Source organism: Seriola aureovittata, chromosome 23 (genome assembly GCF_021018895.1).
Source record: "Seriola aureovittata isolate HTS-2021-v1 ecotype China chromosome 23, ASM2101889v1, whole genome shotgun sequence".
Taxonomy (NCBI): Eukaryota; Metazoa; Chordata; class Actinopteri; order Carangiformes; family Carangidae; genus Seriola; species Seriola aureovittata.
The window spans coordinates 19,750,176-19,762,675 of record NC_079386.1 but is presented as its reverse complement, the minus strand read 5'-3'; the positions used below and the strand labels follow the sequence as shown (position 1 = coordinate 19,762,675).

Genomic DNA, 12,500 nt, shown 5'->3' with positions numbered 1-12,500 from the left:
GACTCTACTGACTCTGTTGACTCTACTGAACGCTACTGGACTCTACTGAACTCTACTGAACTCTACTGGACTCTACTGAACTCTACTGACTCTACTGAACTCTACTGAACTCTACTGAACTCTACTGGACTCTACTGGACTCTACTGACTCTATTGAACTCTACTGGACTCTATTGAACTCTACTGAACTCTACTGGACTCTACTGGACTCTACTGACTCTGTTGACTCTACTGAACTCTACTGAACTCTACTGGACTCTACTGGACTCTACTGAACTCTACTGAACTCTACTGGACTCTACTGAACTCTACTGGACTCTACTGAACTCTACTGGAATCTACTGAACTCTACTGGACCCTACTGACTCTGTTGACTCTACTGAACTCTACTGGACTCTACTGAACTCTACTGGACTCTACTGGACTCTACTGACTCTGTTGACTCTACTGAACTCTACTGGACTCTACTGAACTCTACTGAACTCTACTGGACTCTACTGGACTCTACTGAACTCTACTGGACTCTACTGGACTCTACTGGACTCTATTGAACTCTACTGGACTCTACTGGACTCTACTGAACTCTATTGAACTCTACTGGACTCTACTGAACTCTACTGGAATCTACTGGACTCTACTGAACTCTACTGGACTCTACTGAACTCTACTGAACTCTACTGGACTCTATTGAACTCTACTGGACTCTACTGAACTCTACTGGACTCTACTGGACTCTACTGAACTCTACTGAACTCTATTGAACTCTACTGGACTCTCTGGACTCTACTGACTCTACTGGACTCTACTGAACTCTACTGGACTCTACTGGACTCTACTGGACTCTATTGAACTCTACTGGACTCTACTGGACTCTACTGAACTCTATTGAACTCTACTGGACTCTACTGAACTCTACTGGAATCTACTGGACTCTACTGAACTCTACTGGACTCTACTGAACTCTACTGAACTCTACTGGACTCTATTGAACTCTACTGGACTCTACTGAACTCTACTGGACTCTACTGAACTCTACTGAACTCTATTGAACTCTACTGGACTCTACTGAACTCTACTGGACTCTACTGAACTCTACTGGACTCTACTGAACTCTACTGAACTCTACTGGACTCTATTGAACTCTACTGGACTCTACTGGACTCTACTGAACTCTACTGGACTCTATTGAACTCTACTGGACTCTACTGGACTCTACTGAACTCTACTGGACTCTACTCAACTCTACTGAACTCTATTGAACTCTACTGGACTCTATTGAACTCTACTGAACTCTATTGAACTCTACTGGACTCTACTGACTCTACTGAACTCTGCTGGACTCTACTGAACTCTACTGGACTCTACTGGACTCTACTGAACTCTACTGGACTCTACTGAACTCTACTGGACTCTACTGAACTCTACTGGACTCTATTGGACTCTACTGAACTCTACTGGACTCTAATGAACTCTACTGGACTCTACTGAACTCTACTGGACTCTAATGAACTCTACTGAACTCTACTGGACTCTAATGAACTCTACTGGACTCTACTGGACTCTAATGAACTCTACTGAACTCTATTGGACTCTACTGAACTCTACTGGACTCTAATGAACTCTACTGAACTCTACTGGACTCTACTGAACTCTACTGGACTCTAATGAACTCTACTGAACTCTACTGGACTCTAATGAACTCTACTGGACTCTATTGACTCTACTGGACTCTACTGGACTCTACTGGACTGTATCATGGCTGAATGTGTCCAGCAGAGAACGTTACGTCTTTATGAAATATTTGGGTCTAGAAACCTGGTTCCTTCTCTCAGAGCTAACTGCTAACATGCTAACAGTGTTGATTTATGTATAAATCAACAATGTTAGCATCTTAGTATGATGATCATGTGATTATGGTCATTATGACGAGCTGCTGACGTTTATTGTTGTTTTTGTTATTATTATTAATATTATGATCATTATTATTAATAATAACATTATTATTATCATTATTAAGACGAGGTGCTGATGTTTTGGTTCACACACCTTCTTCCTGCCGTGACCTGTTGAACATGAACACGTGAACTGTCTGTTTCTGTCACTTCTTCTTCTGTGGTGTCAGAACGACGACAGTCCAGGAAGTGATGACGGTACATCTACTCTCTGCTCTCAAGTTCAGCAACAACATGTTTCATAAATGACGTGAACGACCAACAAACACCACAGAAGAAGAACAGTTCTGTTCATCATGTGATCAGCCTCGACCCAGAGACTCAGGGTTAAAATCATTGTATCACATAGTCATCAATAGTGATCAGTAGTGATCAGTAGTATTAATAACAGCACAGTAGAGTCTGGGTCACATGACGCAGCCTGAGGAACAGTGACATCACTCTGAGGTGAAACCAGTGAAGAAGAGGAGATATGTGACTCTATGATAACTCAGCAACAGGTCAAAGGTCAGAAAGAAGACTGAAGAGACGAGACAAACTAAACAGAGCATACACACACACACACACACGCACACACACACACATACACACACACACACACACACACACACATACACACACACACACACATACACACACACACACATACACACACACATACACACACACACATACACAGTAAGAAACAGTGAAACAGTTGAAAACAGTATCTCACCTTCTCTCTTCAGCGGCATGTCGTCTCTCTCTGATCCACACAAATCCTCTTTAGGGATTTTACAAATACTCAGGGCATGCTGGGTAATGCAGTCCTAATCCCACCACTACCATCAATCCACACAGATTATACACACACACTGAAGCCCCGCCCCCTCCAGCTTCAGACCACATGACAGGACACACACACACACACACACAACATTTTAATTAAAATCCTCAAAAACAAACCAATCTAATTAATAATTAAACCTTCAGTCATTAAATGTGAGAATGTAAAATAATATTATATAATATATGATATATTATAATGAAGATTTAATCTGAGTCTGAGGAGAAACATAAAGGTTAAATAAAGATACAGTAGAGGACAATTTAATCATTAATAACATGATTAAAGAAAAATTATTAGAACAAAATACAGGAAAATAAACCAAATACAGAACAAGGTCCTCAGAAATAATTAAGATCATATTTTTAATCAGGATCAACATGTTAGAAACATTTGACAAACACCTATAGATTGAAAACTTGAGGATCAGATCATTTCCTAGTCAATATTATTGAGAACTGTCAATATTAAACCAATAGAGGATAGTTGATGATCATTGATGATCATTGATGATCATTGACAGGACAACAGCAGGTGTACAGCGCCCCCCTGTGGGGAAAAGCTCAAAGGGTTCAACACGAAGGAGGAAGGAGACAGAACTTTGTGATATCAAGTGAAACATGTTGCATTGTGGGTTTGGGACTTTTAAATTGACATGATTTACTCTCTGAAAAACTTCCTGTTTGTAAACAGAATGATAATGTAACGATCTGATGAAGGATGTGGATCATTGAGAAGGTGTGTGTGTGTGTGTGTGTGTGTGTGTGTGTGTGTGTGTGTGTGTGTGTGTGTGTGTGTGTGTGTGTGTGTATGTGTGTGTGTATATTTGTGTACATATCTATGTAATATTATTTATTTATTATTTTGTTTTTTTGTTGTGTGTAATTTTTCTTTTTTCACATATAAGTTTAAAATGTACTTTAGTGAAATCTCCAGTCTCTCTGAATGTCAGTCCAAACCTTCAGCAGTTCTTCGGTGGAGACTCAGACTGAGTTGTGGTGAAGACGGACGGACAACAGGACAGACAGGTGGACAGACAGGTGGACAGACAGGAGGACAGACAGTGAACAGGACCAGTGGAGGACAGACAGGTGGACAGACAGGTGGACAGACAGTCAAGAGGACCCGTGGAGGACAGACTGGTGACTGTGGTTCAGGATCTGGGACCTCTGATGGTTCCTCCTGCAGAGTCTCAGGTCTCTCCCAGTCAGACTCTGGAGTTTACTGGTGTGAGACCAGTTCAGGAGAGACGAGCCTCCAGGTCAACATCAGTGTGACAGGTGAGTGGTTCAACCTGCAGGTCTGTACATGACTCTGTCTGTTGGTGTGACTCTGTCTGTTGGTGTAACTCTGTCTGTTGGTGTGACTCTGTCTGTTGGTGTAACTCTGTCTGTACATGACTCTGTCTGTTGGTGTGACTCTGTCTGTACATGACTCTGTCTGTTGGTGTGACTCTGTCTGTTGGTGTGACTCTGTCTGTTGGTGTAACTCTGTCTGTTGGTGTGACTCTGTCTGTTGGTGTGACTCTGTCTGTTGGTGTGACTCTGTCTGTACATGACTCTGTCTGTTGGTGTGACTCTGTCTGTTGTTGTGACTCTGTCTGTATGTGACTCTGTCTGTACATGACTCTGGTCTCTGTTGTTCAGGTCGTGTGATCCTGGAGATTCCTGCACTTCCTGTGATGACAGGAAGTGATGTCACTCTGCGCTGTAGAGCAAGAGATAAGAGCAGACAAGAGGCTCATTTCTTCAGGGATGGTGTCCCCCTTAGATCTGACTCTGATGGAGAATATAAGATCAGTGGAGTCCAACAGTCTCATGAAGGTTTTTACTCGTGTTCTACTGCTGCGCTTGGAGAGTCTCCTCGGAGCTGGCTGAGGGTCAGAGGTCAGGACGCTGACATCACTTCCTGTTTATAGACAGTTTAAAGATATGAACTAACCTGCTGATAAACTGATCACTGACCTGAACCTGGTTTTACTCCTTCTCCACAGATCCTCCTCCTCCTTCATCTCCTCTTCCTTCATCTCTTCCTTCATCTCCTCCTCTTCCTCCTTCTTGTCCTCCTCCTTCATCTCCTCGTTCATCTCCTCCTCCTCCTTCCTTAGTGGTCAGACTCTTGTGCCACCTGCTGGTCTTCTGTCCTTACTGCATCTGTACTGGTCTGATTCTCTCCATCTGCTGCAGCAGGAAGACAGGAAACAAAGCGGCCGTCTCCATGGAGATGACCCAGCCTGTTGGAGGAGGTCAGGGGTTGGATGAGGACTATGATGACATCACTGCTGATGTCACCACTGAGCATGAGTTCTGAGCAGCAGAGTGTAGTTGTGTAATAACGGGTGAGAGTGATGATGAAGTGGATCAGGTCTCTGAACCTCCGTCTCTCTGATGATCACATCTGTTCGAGCTTTCACTGTCACGTCCTCTAAACTCCTTGTTGTCACTGCTTCACACTGTGTGTTGGACTCCATCAGAGCTGCAGCCTCTTTTCTTCTTGTCCTCGTCATGGTTCAGTCCCTCTGAGGACAGCTGACTGATATCAGTGTCCCCTCTGTGTCCTTCTGCTCTCATGTCTCAATAAAGAATCTGCTCATCATTTTACACTGTCCCACTTTGTATTGAGTCCTTCACTGACTGAAGCCTTGGGCCTGAGCAGCAGCTGGAGACTGTGAACACTACTACTTCTTTAATTAGTACATTTAATATTTGTGACAACACGGGGAGGAAAATGTTTCTGATGAACTTGTAAAGTTTGGTTTGTGTAAATAAGTCAACAAACTGTGAGTAAGTTAAGATGAAGTTATTTAAAACTGTGGCCATCTTAAATGAACATGATATCTGATCACTCTGAGGAGAAGAAATAACCTGCCATTTGTTTTGCCCTGAGTTATTACTATCAGATTTACACTGAGTACGAACTGCTGGATTAGAATCTCAGATATTAGATTATTCTTAAACGCATCCACCAACACTGAAGCTTCCGGTTGGTGCAGCCTGTGGAGATGAGCAGCACACAGGGAGTTGGTGTTGCCTGCGAAACTTAAAAGAGGGCGAAGAAGTTCAATATTGATGAGGCAGGCGGACGACTTCCCGCCCTTTGTGAAGCTAAAAATTGGCTGAAAATCATCGTCTGAGTTGGGACTTTGTTCAGAACACTCTCGCTGTGCGTGTTAGCGCCGGAGCTGTTTTCATTTTAACGATAAACTGTTTATTTCTCGGCCGTGATCGTGTTTCCAGTCAGGCACCGCTCAGGACGCCTCTCTACCCCAGACATTCTCCCGCCTCCCTGAGCTGCGACCAATCAGACGACCGCTCGGGTCTGATCGGTCGAAACACGGGAGAGACGGAAGCTCAGCTCGGCACGCGATTGGTTGGCTCGACGGTCGCTCACGCTGCCCCGCGGCTGGAGTATAAAACCGTGGGCTGGGGTCGAGGAGCTAACAGTTAGCAGTTAGCCGCATCTAAACTCCACCGTGTTAGTTGAAGTCATGACTCATCACCCTGCACATGCACTCACACACACACTGACACGCGTATTCACACGCACGAACAGTTCGGCGGGGGCTTGTTTTCACGTGCGGAGCGGGTTTTCGCGCGTGTTTTGGTAGTTGTTTTTCTTTAGGGGGCGTGTGTGTGTGTGTGAGTTAGCTTCGTGCTAGCTGCTTCCTGCATGTTAGCCGGAGCTAGCTGGAGAAGCTAACTGTTTACCTATTTGTTTCTTATGGCTGGTTTGAATTATTCATGACGGCGCTCCGACATTGGTGGAGTCAGCGGCAGGGGCGGAGTTAGAGTGGGATTTTAGGTTAAAGGGGGGAGGGGGAGTAAGCCACACACACACGGATAGACAGGTCTATTTATGTCACACACACTTTGAGTGACAGTGTGTGATAATATTGGAAACAGAGAGGTGGGGGTCTGAGCACGACAACAAGTGGACTGGAGCTGGATCCTGCAGGACGGTGAGTAGGACTTCACTCTGATCGATTGCCAATAGATAATAATGATTGATATGTGAGCTGGTGCAGGGTCCTGTCTGGCTGCTGCCTTGACAATGAGGAGCTCAGATCCCTGGACATTCACCTGTGACCCCCCCCCCCCCCCCCCCCCCCCCCCAGCTCCCACCTGTCACATGAGCAGTCAGCTGTTTTATCTGATCTGATCTATCTGATTAATCTATTATCTTATCAATAAGAGAAAGGAGCAAAGCTTAAAGGACAGACTGTGTCCTCTGATGTGTTCTCAGATCTGTCCTGTGTGTTTAATATTGACTCAGAGCAGAGTTCACACTGTACCTACAGGGGTTAACATTATATCGTATTATATTGTACAAAATACATTATATTATATTGTATTGTATTATATTATACTGCATTACATTATATTATACTAGATTATATTATACTGTGTTACATCATATTATACTATATGTGTATTTGTGGGGGTTTGTGGTCCATCTCCTGTCCCAGCAGCTGCGTTACAGAGAGAATCCCTGAGTCCACGTCTCCTCAGACTGAAGCTCACTGTCCTCATGTCAAGAATCAGAGAAAATAATCAGCTCATTAATTATCATGACAGTGATCGTTAGTTTAAACAGACTCTGATTTCACTGGTTTCACATGGAACACTGACCTGGTCAGAAAGGTGTTAGCAGGTTAGCCGCTAGCACAGTTCTGGAAACAGGTAGATGTTGGAGGAACTTGTGTGTAAAGTCTCATGTGATCAGTGCTGATAATTTTATTTTTGATTATTTTATGAAGTGGTGAATATTTAAATGTTCAGCTGAGACCATTCATCAGTTGTTAATTATTTTTCCTTTTATCTCTGCATGTCTTCTCTCTGAGGTGTGATGTGATTGGCTCCGGCTCCTGTCAGTCAAACTAACCCCTCTTCTCTCTTTCTGTAGGTTGTTGTGATTGACGGACCCGTCCACAGGTGGAAGTATGATCAGGATGTCATTGGACAAAGAGACTGTCCTCCCTCACGAGGCGCCCATAAAAACCAGCCCCGCCTTCCCTGCCACCGTCAGCCTATCAGAGCAGCCGCAGCTGGCTAAGACACGCCCCCTCTGTCCTAAAAATGGCCTCCAGCCTCCCGGCAACAGCCAGCCCCCCCTCACCGCCCCCCCTCCCCCTGCTCAGCGAATCGGAAAGAGGCGTTACTCCATGGGCATCGGCTTCAAGGGGCTGGCCAAGCGCCGTCGCCGTGCCAACAGTGACAGCCAATCAGAGCCTGTGCTGCCGAGTCACTTCCTGTTGGGCGGGAACATCTTCGACCCTCTGAACCTCAACTCTCTATTGGATGAGGAAGTGAACAGGTAAGACTCATTTGTTTATGTTAATGTTTTTTAATTCCTAAACATTAAACTCCTCCCCTTTCCTCCTCAGAACAACCAATCAGGAGACACCACAGTGCTCGCCCCTGCCGTCCAGGGGCGGAGACCCAGTAGAGATCCTGGTCCCCCGTGACATCACCGACCCCCTGAACCTGAAGGGAGGCGCAGGGGACAGGGAAGGGGGAGGCACAGTCCTGCTGTCCCCCCTGAAGTCCAGGAGGAGACACAGGAACAGACACCATGGAGGAGGAGGAGGAGGAGGAGGTGGGGGAGGTGAAGAAGAGAGGGAGGTGCTGCCAGCTCGACTGTTTCCCTCCACAGCTGGACTGACAGGTGAGACCACAACACCTGGATCTTTACTGACATCTAGTGGACGCTTCAGGGACACACAGCTGTAAACAGTCTCCAGAGAGTGATTCAGGTCCGATCAGCTCCATGATCAGACCTGAATCATCAATATTATCAATGCATGATGTTTTCATGTTTCTGTTAGCTCGTGGGCGGTGTTTCTGTTAATAACAGTTTAATGTGTTAATAACTTGTTAATATCGTGTTAATAACCTGTATGTTGTGTTTGCAGTTCCTCTGTTGACCAGAGAGGGCTCTGTTTCTGCGTCTCCTCTTCCCTGTGAACTCAACACAGCTATCACCTGTCGAGACGATGTAGCCCCACCCCCCATACTCCCCAGGAGGCACACCCACCCTCCGCCGGGCCACGCCCACAAACCCGGCAGCCAGGGTGACGGTCGCCAACGCAGACGGCGACGTACCACCTCGACACGGTTGGCAGATGTTGCTGCAAACTTTGTCACTGTGACAACCACGGCACCGACAACCAAATTCCAGACGCCGCTGGTGGGAGGGGCTAAAGCTTGCAGGTGAGTGTTACACCAGAAGTGAATTCAAACGCTGTGATGTGATTGGGCGCCCGGTCACATGACCTCTGTTCTGCATCCTGTAGGTGTGGAGGACCTCAGTCTGGCCTTAGTCAGCCACCAGAGAAGAAGAAGGACAAACACCGCTACCAGTACGGCAACCACAGCCGTTACTATGGCTATCATGGTTTCTATGGTGATGGGTGGGAGGGGCGGGTGGGTGCGGAGGACGATCTGCGGCTCCGCCTCCTGGAAGCGGAGTGGTTCAGAGACAAGAGGGTGCTGGACGTGGGATGTGGCGCCGGTCACATGACACTGAGGGTTGCCCGGATGTTTGAACCCGCCCACATCCTGGGGGTGGAGTTAGACAGACGATTGGTCCACGCCGCCAAGCAGAACATCAGGCACTTCCTGTCACATGACCTGGTGGTGGAGGAGAGGAAGAGGAGGACAACAGTCCCCTCCTCTTCTATAAGTAAAGGAGAGGAGGAGGTGAAGAGGGAGGAGGAGGAGGAGGTGATGGAGGAGTTCCAACAGGCTCTGTCCCTCCTCTCCTTCCCCTCGTCATTCAGGCTGAGTCGGGGTCCTCTCTCTGCTCCTCCTCTGCTCCTCCCTCCCCCCTCCTCCAGGTTCCCCAACAACATCACCTTCGTCCAGGTGAGTATCAGTCCGACACAGTCCAGGTGAAATTATTTACATTATTGATATAATGATATTATTATATCATTACTCTGCTGACATCACAGCTGTGACTCCTCCCACAGGGCGACTACGTGTCAGAGCGGGAGGCGTGGCCTGGGCAGGGTCAGTATGATGTCATCATGTGTCTGGGCGTGACCAAATGGGTGCAGCTGCAGGCAGGTGACGGGGGCGTGGTCAGACTGTTCAAACGAGCCTATCAGAGCCTGTCACCGGGCGGGTTATTCATCCTGGAGCCGCAGCTGTGGAGTAGCTACAGCCACAGCAAGAGGGCCTCGGTAACACACACACACACACACACACACACACACACACACTCACACACACACACACACACACACACTCACACACACACACACACACACCTGATTTAAAGGGATATCCTGCTACATTTGTGTTTCCTAGGAGACGACATATCGTAACTACAGGAGTGTGAGGATGAGACCTGAACTGTTCACCTCCTACCTGACTGACAGTGTGGGCTTCACCTGCTACAGACTGCTCACACACACAGGTACATACACACACACACACGCACACAGGTACACGTGCGCGCGCGCACACAGGTACATACACACACACACACAGGTACACGTGCGCGCGCACACACAGGTACATACACAAACACACATACACTCACACACATGTACACACACACGGGTACATACACACACACACAGGTACACACACACACACACAGGTACACGTGCGCGCGCACACACAGGTACATACACAAACACACATACACTCACACACATGTACACACACACAGGTACATACACACACACACAGGTACATACACAAACACACATACACTCACACACATATACACACACACGGGTACATACACACACACACACACAGGTACATACACACACACACACACAGGTACACGTGCGCGCGCACACACACACACACAGGTACATACACACGCGTACACTCACACACAGGTACACACACACACACACACACAGGTACACACACACAGGTACACACACACACACACACACACACACAGATGTACACATTAGTGACTGAGTTGTGTATTTGTTTCCAGGCGGCCAGCGGCCCATCTACCTGTTTCACAAAGGCCCCGCCCAGAGGAAGTGATGTCACTGGGACAGGATGTGACACGTTTTTCTCTGGAGGTAGTGCAGCCTGACTGTCACCCTCTCGTTTCCCTGGCAACGGCCTTAAACAGATGGCATGGAGGGCACTGATTGATTGAAGCTGGATGTCGCTCCTTTAAATGTTTGATTGTGAGCTCGCTGCTGATTGGCTGAAGAGTTGAGCCTGTTTGATGACTGGTCGATGACATCACGTCACAAAGGAGAATATTATTGGACAGCAGAGTTTCTGTGGAGGTGATTGGTTCACACAGGCTCATCAAGCCACAGCAAAGTGCCTGACCTCTGGTTCTGGACACTGATTGGACGCTAGCAGGAAGTGACTTGTCTTTACAGGTCTTTTCAAAATATGAGTTCATTGTTTCACTCGTTTTTTTTTGTTTTTTTTTTTAATGCAAAATAAAGAGTTTATCTGCTGATTTACTGATTCTTCTGTTGGAGTTTAGATTAAAGCTGCAGCAACAAAAACAAAGATCATTGATTATCAGACTAATATTCTGTTAAAGATTTAATGATAGATTTTCACACAGGTTCTGTTCACTTCAGACAAGATTTAAGGACTTTCCTTCATCGATTATTAACTTCAGTCACTGTGTTTTACCACAATAAAAGCTTTTTTAAAACTAATAATATACTCACCACAAATCCAGATAAATCTGGTAATTAGCAAAAAAGAAAATGTAATTTAAATGATGATAAAACTTTTAACTTGGCTTTTAAGTTTATTCACAAACCGAAGGAACAGAAAACGCTGTTAACACACTGAATAATAATGATAATAATAATCATAATAATCATTATATTAATGATAATAATGACGATAACAGTAATAATATCATTAATTATAGTAAACCTGTCACACTGATTGCAACTACATGTTTTATATGAGTTAAGTTTATTAGTTACAAATCAGATAATTTATTAATAATTGATTGTTCTCAACAGTACAAGGGGCGTGGACTCTGTTAAAGACCCAGCTCTAGCTCCGCCTCGTCTCCATGGTTGTGGGCGTGGTCTGGCAGGTTGTACATCAGTCCTTCTTCCTGCTCCTTGCTTTCTTCAGACAGTTGGGGAAACTCGGCATCGACCTCTGCTCCTCTGGCCACGCCCTCTACTTTGGAGGCCCCGCCCACAGTCGGAACAGCCCCACCCTCTTCCGTTGTCAGGCCGGGCTCTGTGGTTTGAGTCCGGCTCAGGAGGGGATGGAAGGTCAGCAGCAGAGCCTGGGAGCGGGGCAGAGGGGGGGGGGTCAGATAAAAGGGGGAGGAGTTACAGGAGAGGGAGGAGAATGTGTCAAATCCTAGGACACTGAGTCACATCTGTGACCTTAAGCACGCTGGGAAATGTAGTCCTGAGTGTCCACTGTCTGTAGCTTGTTATTTTCTCCTAAATGACATGATGTCGTGACGTGTTGTGATGTCATGATGATGTCACCCTGTGTTTGCTCTCTCTCTCCACGCTTTCGTCTCCGGTGTCTCTCTTTCTGTCTCGCACGCCCACCCTCTCTCCCAGTGAAACCAGTTCACTGAGCCACAGACTGGTGCTGCTGTTACTGGGAGACTTGAGGAGCTCCGAGCTCTGACACACACACACACACACACACACACACACACACTCACACACTCAGTACCGTGACATGAACTGAAATCATCAGATTGATCTGGTTTGATTGACAGCTCACCTCCTGGGA

The 12,500-nt window shown here is 46.4% G+C and overlaps 3 protein-coding genes across 6 annotated transcripts in view; 2 read left to right on the top strand and 1 right to left on the bottom strand.

Annotated features, from left to right (window-relative positions):
• Positions 1 to 3,311: 3,311 nt before the first annotated feature.
• LOC130164323 (Fc receptor-like A) overlaps positions 3,312 to 12,500 on the top strand; it is a 33,048-nt gene continuing 23,859 nt past the window's right edge. The window contains exons 1-3 of one of the 3 annotated variants that reach the window (XM_056368996.1): positions 3,312 to 4,058; positions 4,425 to 4,664; positions 4,886 to 5,378. In XM_056368996.1, the coding sequence (XP_056224971.1) occupies positions 3,692 to 4,058; positions 4,425 to 4,664; positions 4,886 to 5,088 (810 nt within the window). In that variant the 5' untranslated portion in view covers positions 3,312 to 3,691 and the 3' untranslated portion in view covers positions 5,089 to 5,378. Of the gene's footprint in view, positions 4,059 to 4,424; positions 4,665 to 4,771; positions 5,379 to 12,500 lie in introns of those variants that run through there. The other 2 variants (XM_056368995.1, XM_056368994.1) reach the window with 2 other exon arrangements.
• On the top strand, positions 6,171 to 11,229 carry mepceb (methylphosphate capping enzyme b). 2 transcript variants are annotated; one of them, XM_056368911.1, is made up of 8 exons: positions 6,171 to 6,736; positions 7,681 to 8,091; positions 8,162 to 8,442; positions 8,753 to 8,987; positions 9,071 to 9,641; positions 9,749 to 9,961; positions 10,089 to 10,197; positions 10,741 to 11,229. In XM_056368911.1, the coding sequence occupies exons 2-8, from the start codon at positions 7,718 to 7,720 to the stop codon at positions 10,791 to 10,793; spliced, it is 1,836 nt and encodes a 611-aa protein (XP_056224886.1). In that variant the 5' UTR covers positions 6,171 to 6,736; positions 7,681 to 7,717; the 3' UTR covers positions 10,794 to 11,229. The 2 variants fall into 2 exon arrangements, with proteins under 2 accessions (XP_056224886.1, XP_056224885.1); XM_056368910.1 differs by having other exon boundaries at positions 6,176 to 6,736; positions 8,690 to 8,987.
• Positions 11,464 to 12,500, bottom strand: part of LOC130164352 (uncharacterized) — a 2,854-nt gene continuing 1,817 nt past the window's right edge. The window contains exons 5-7 of the mRNA XM_056369033.1: positions 12,492 to 12,500; positions 12,245 to 12,388; positions 11,464 to 12,033 (exon numbers count right to left, since the gene is read on the bottom strand). The exon at positions 12,492 to 12,500 is cut by the window's right edge and continues 21 nt beyond it. Coding sequence (XP_056225008.1) covers positions 11,776 to 12,033; positions 12,245 to 12,388; positions 12,492 to 12,500 — 411 coding nt within the window. The 3' untranslated portion in view covers positions 11,464 to 11,775. The remainder of the gene's footprint in view (positions 12,034 to 12,244; positions 12,389 to 12,491) is intronic.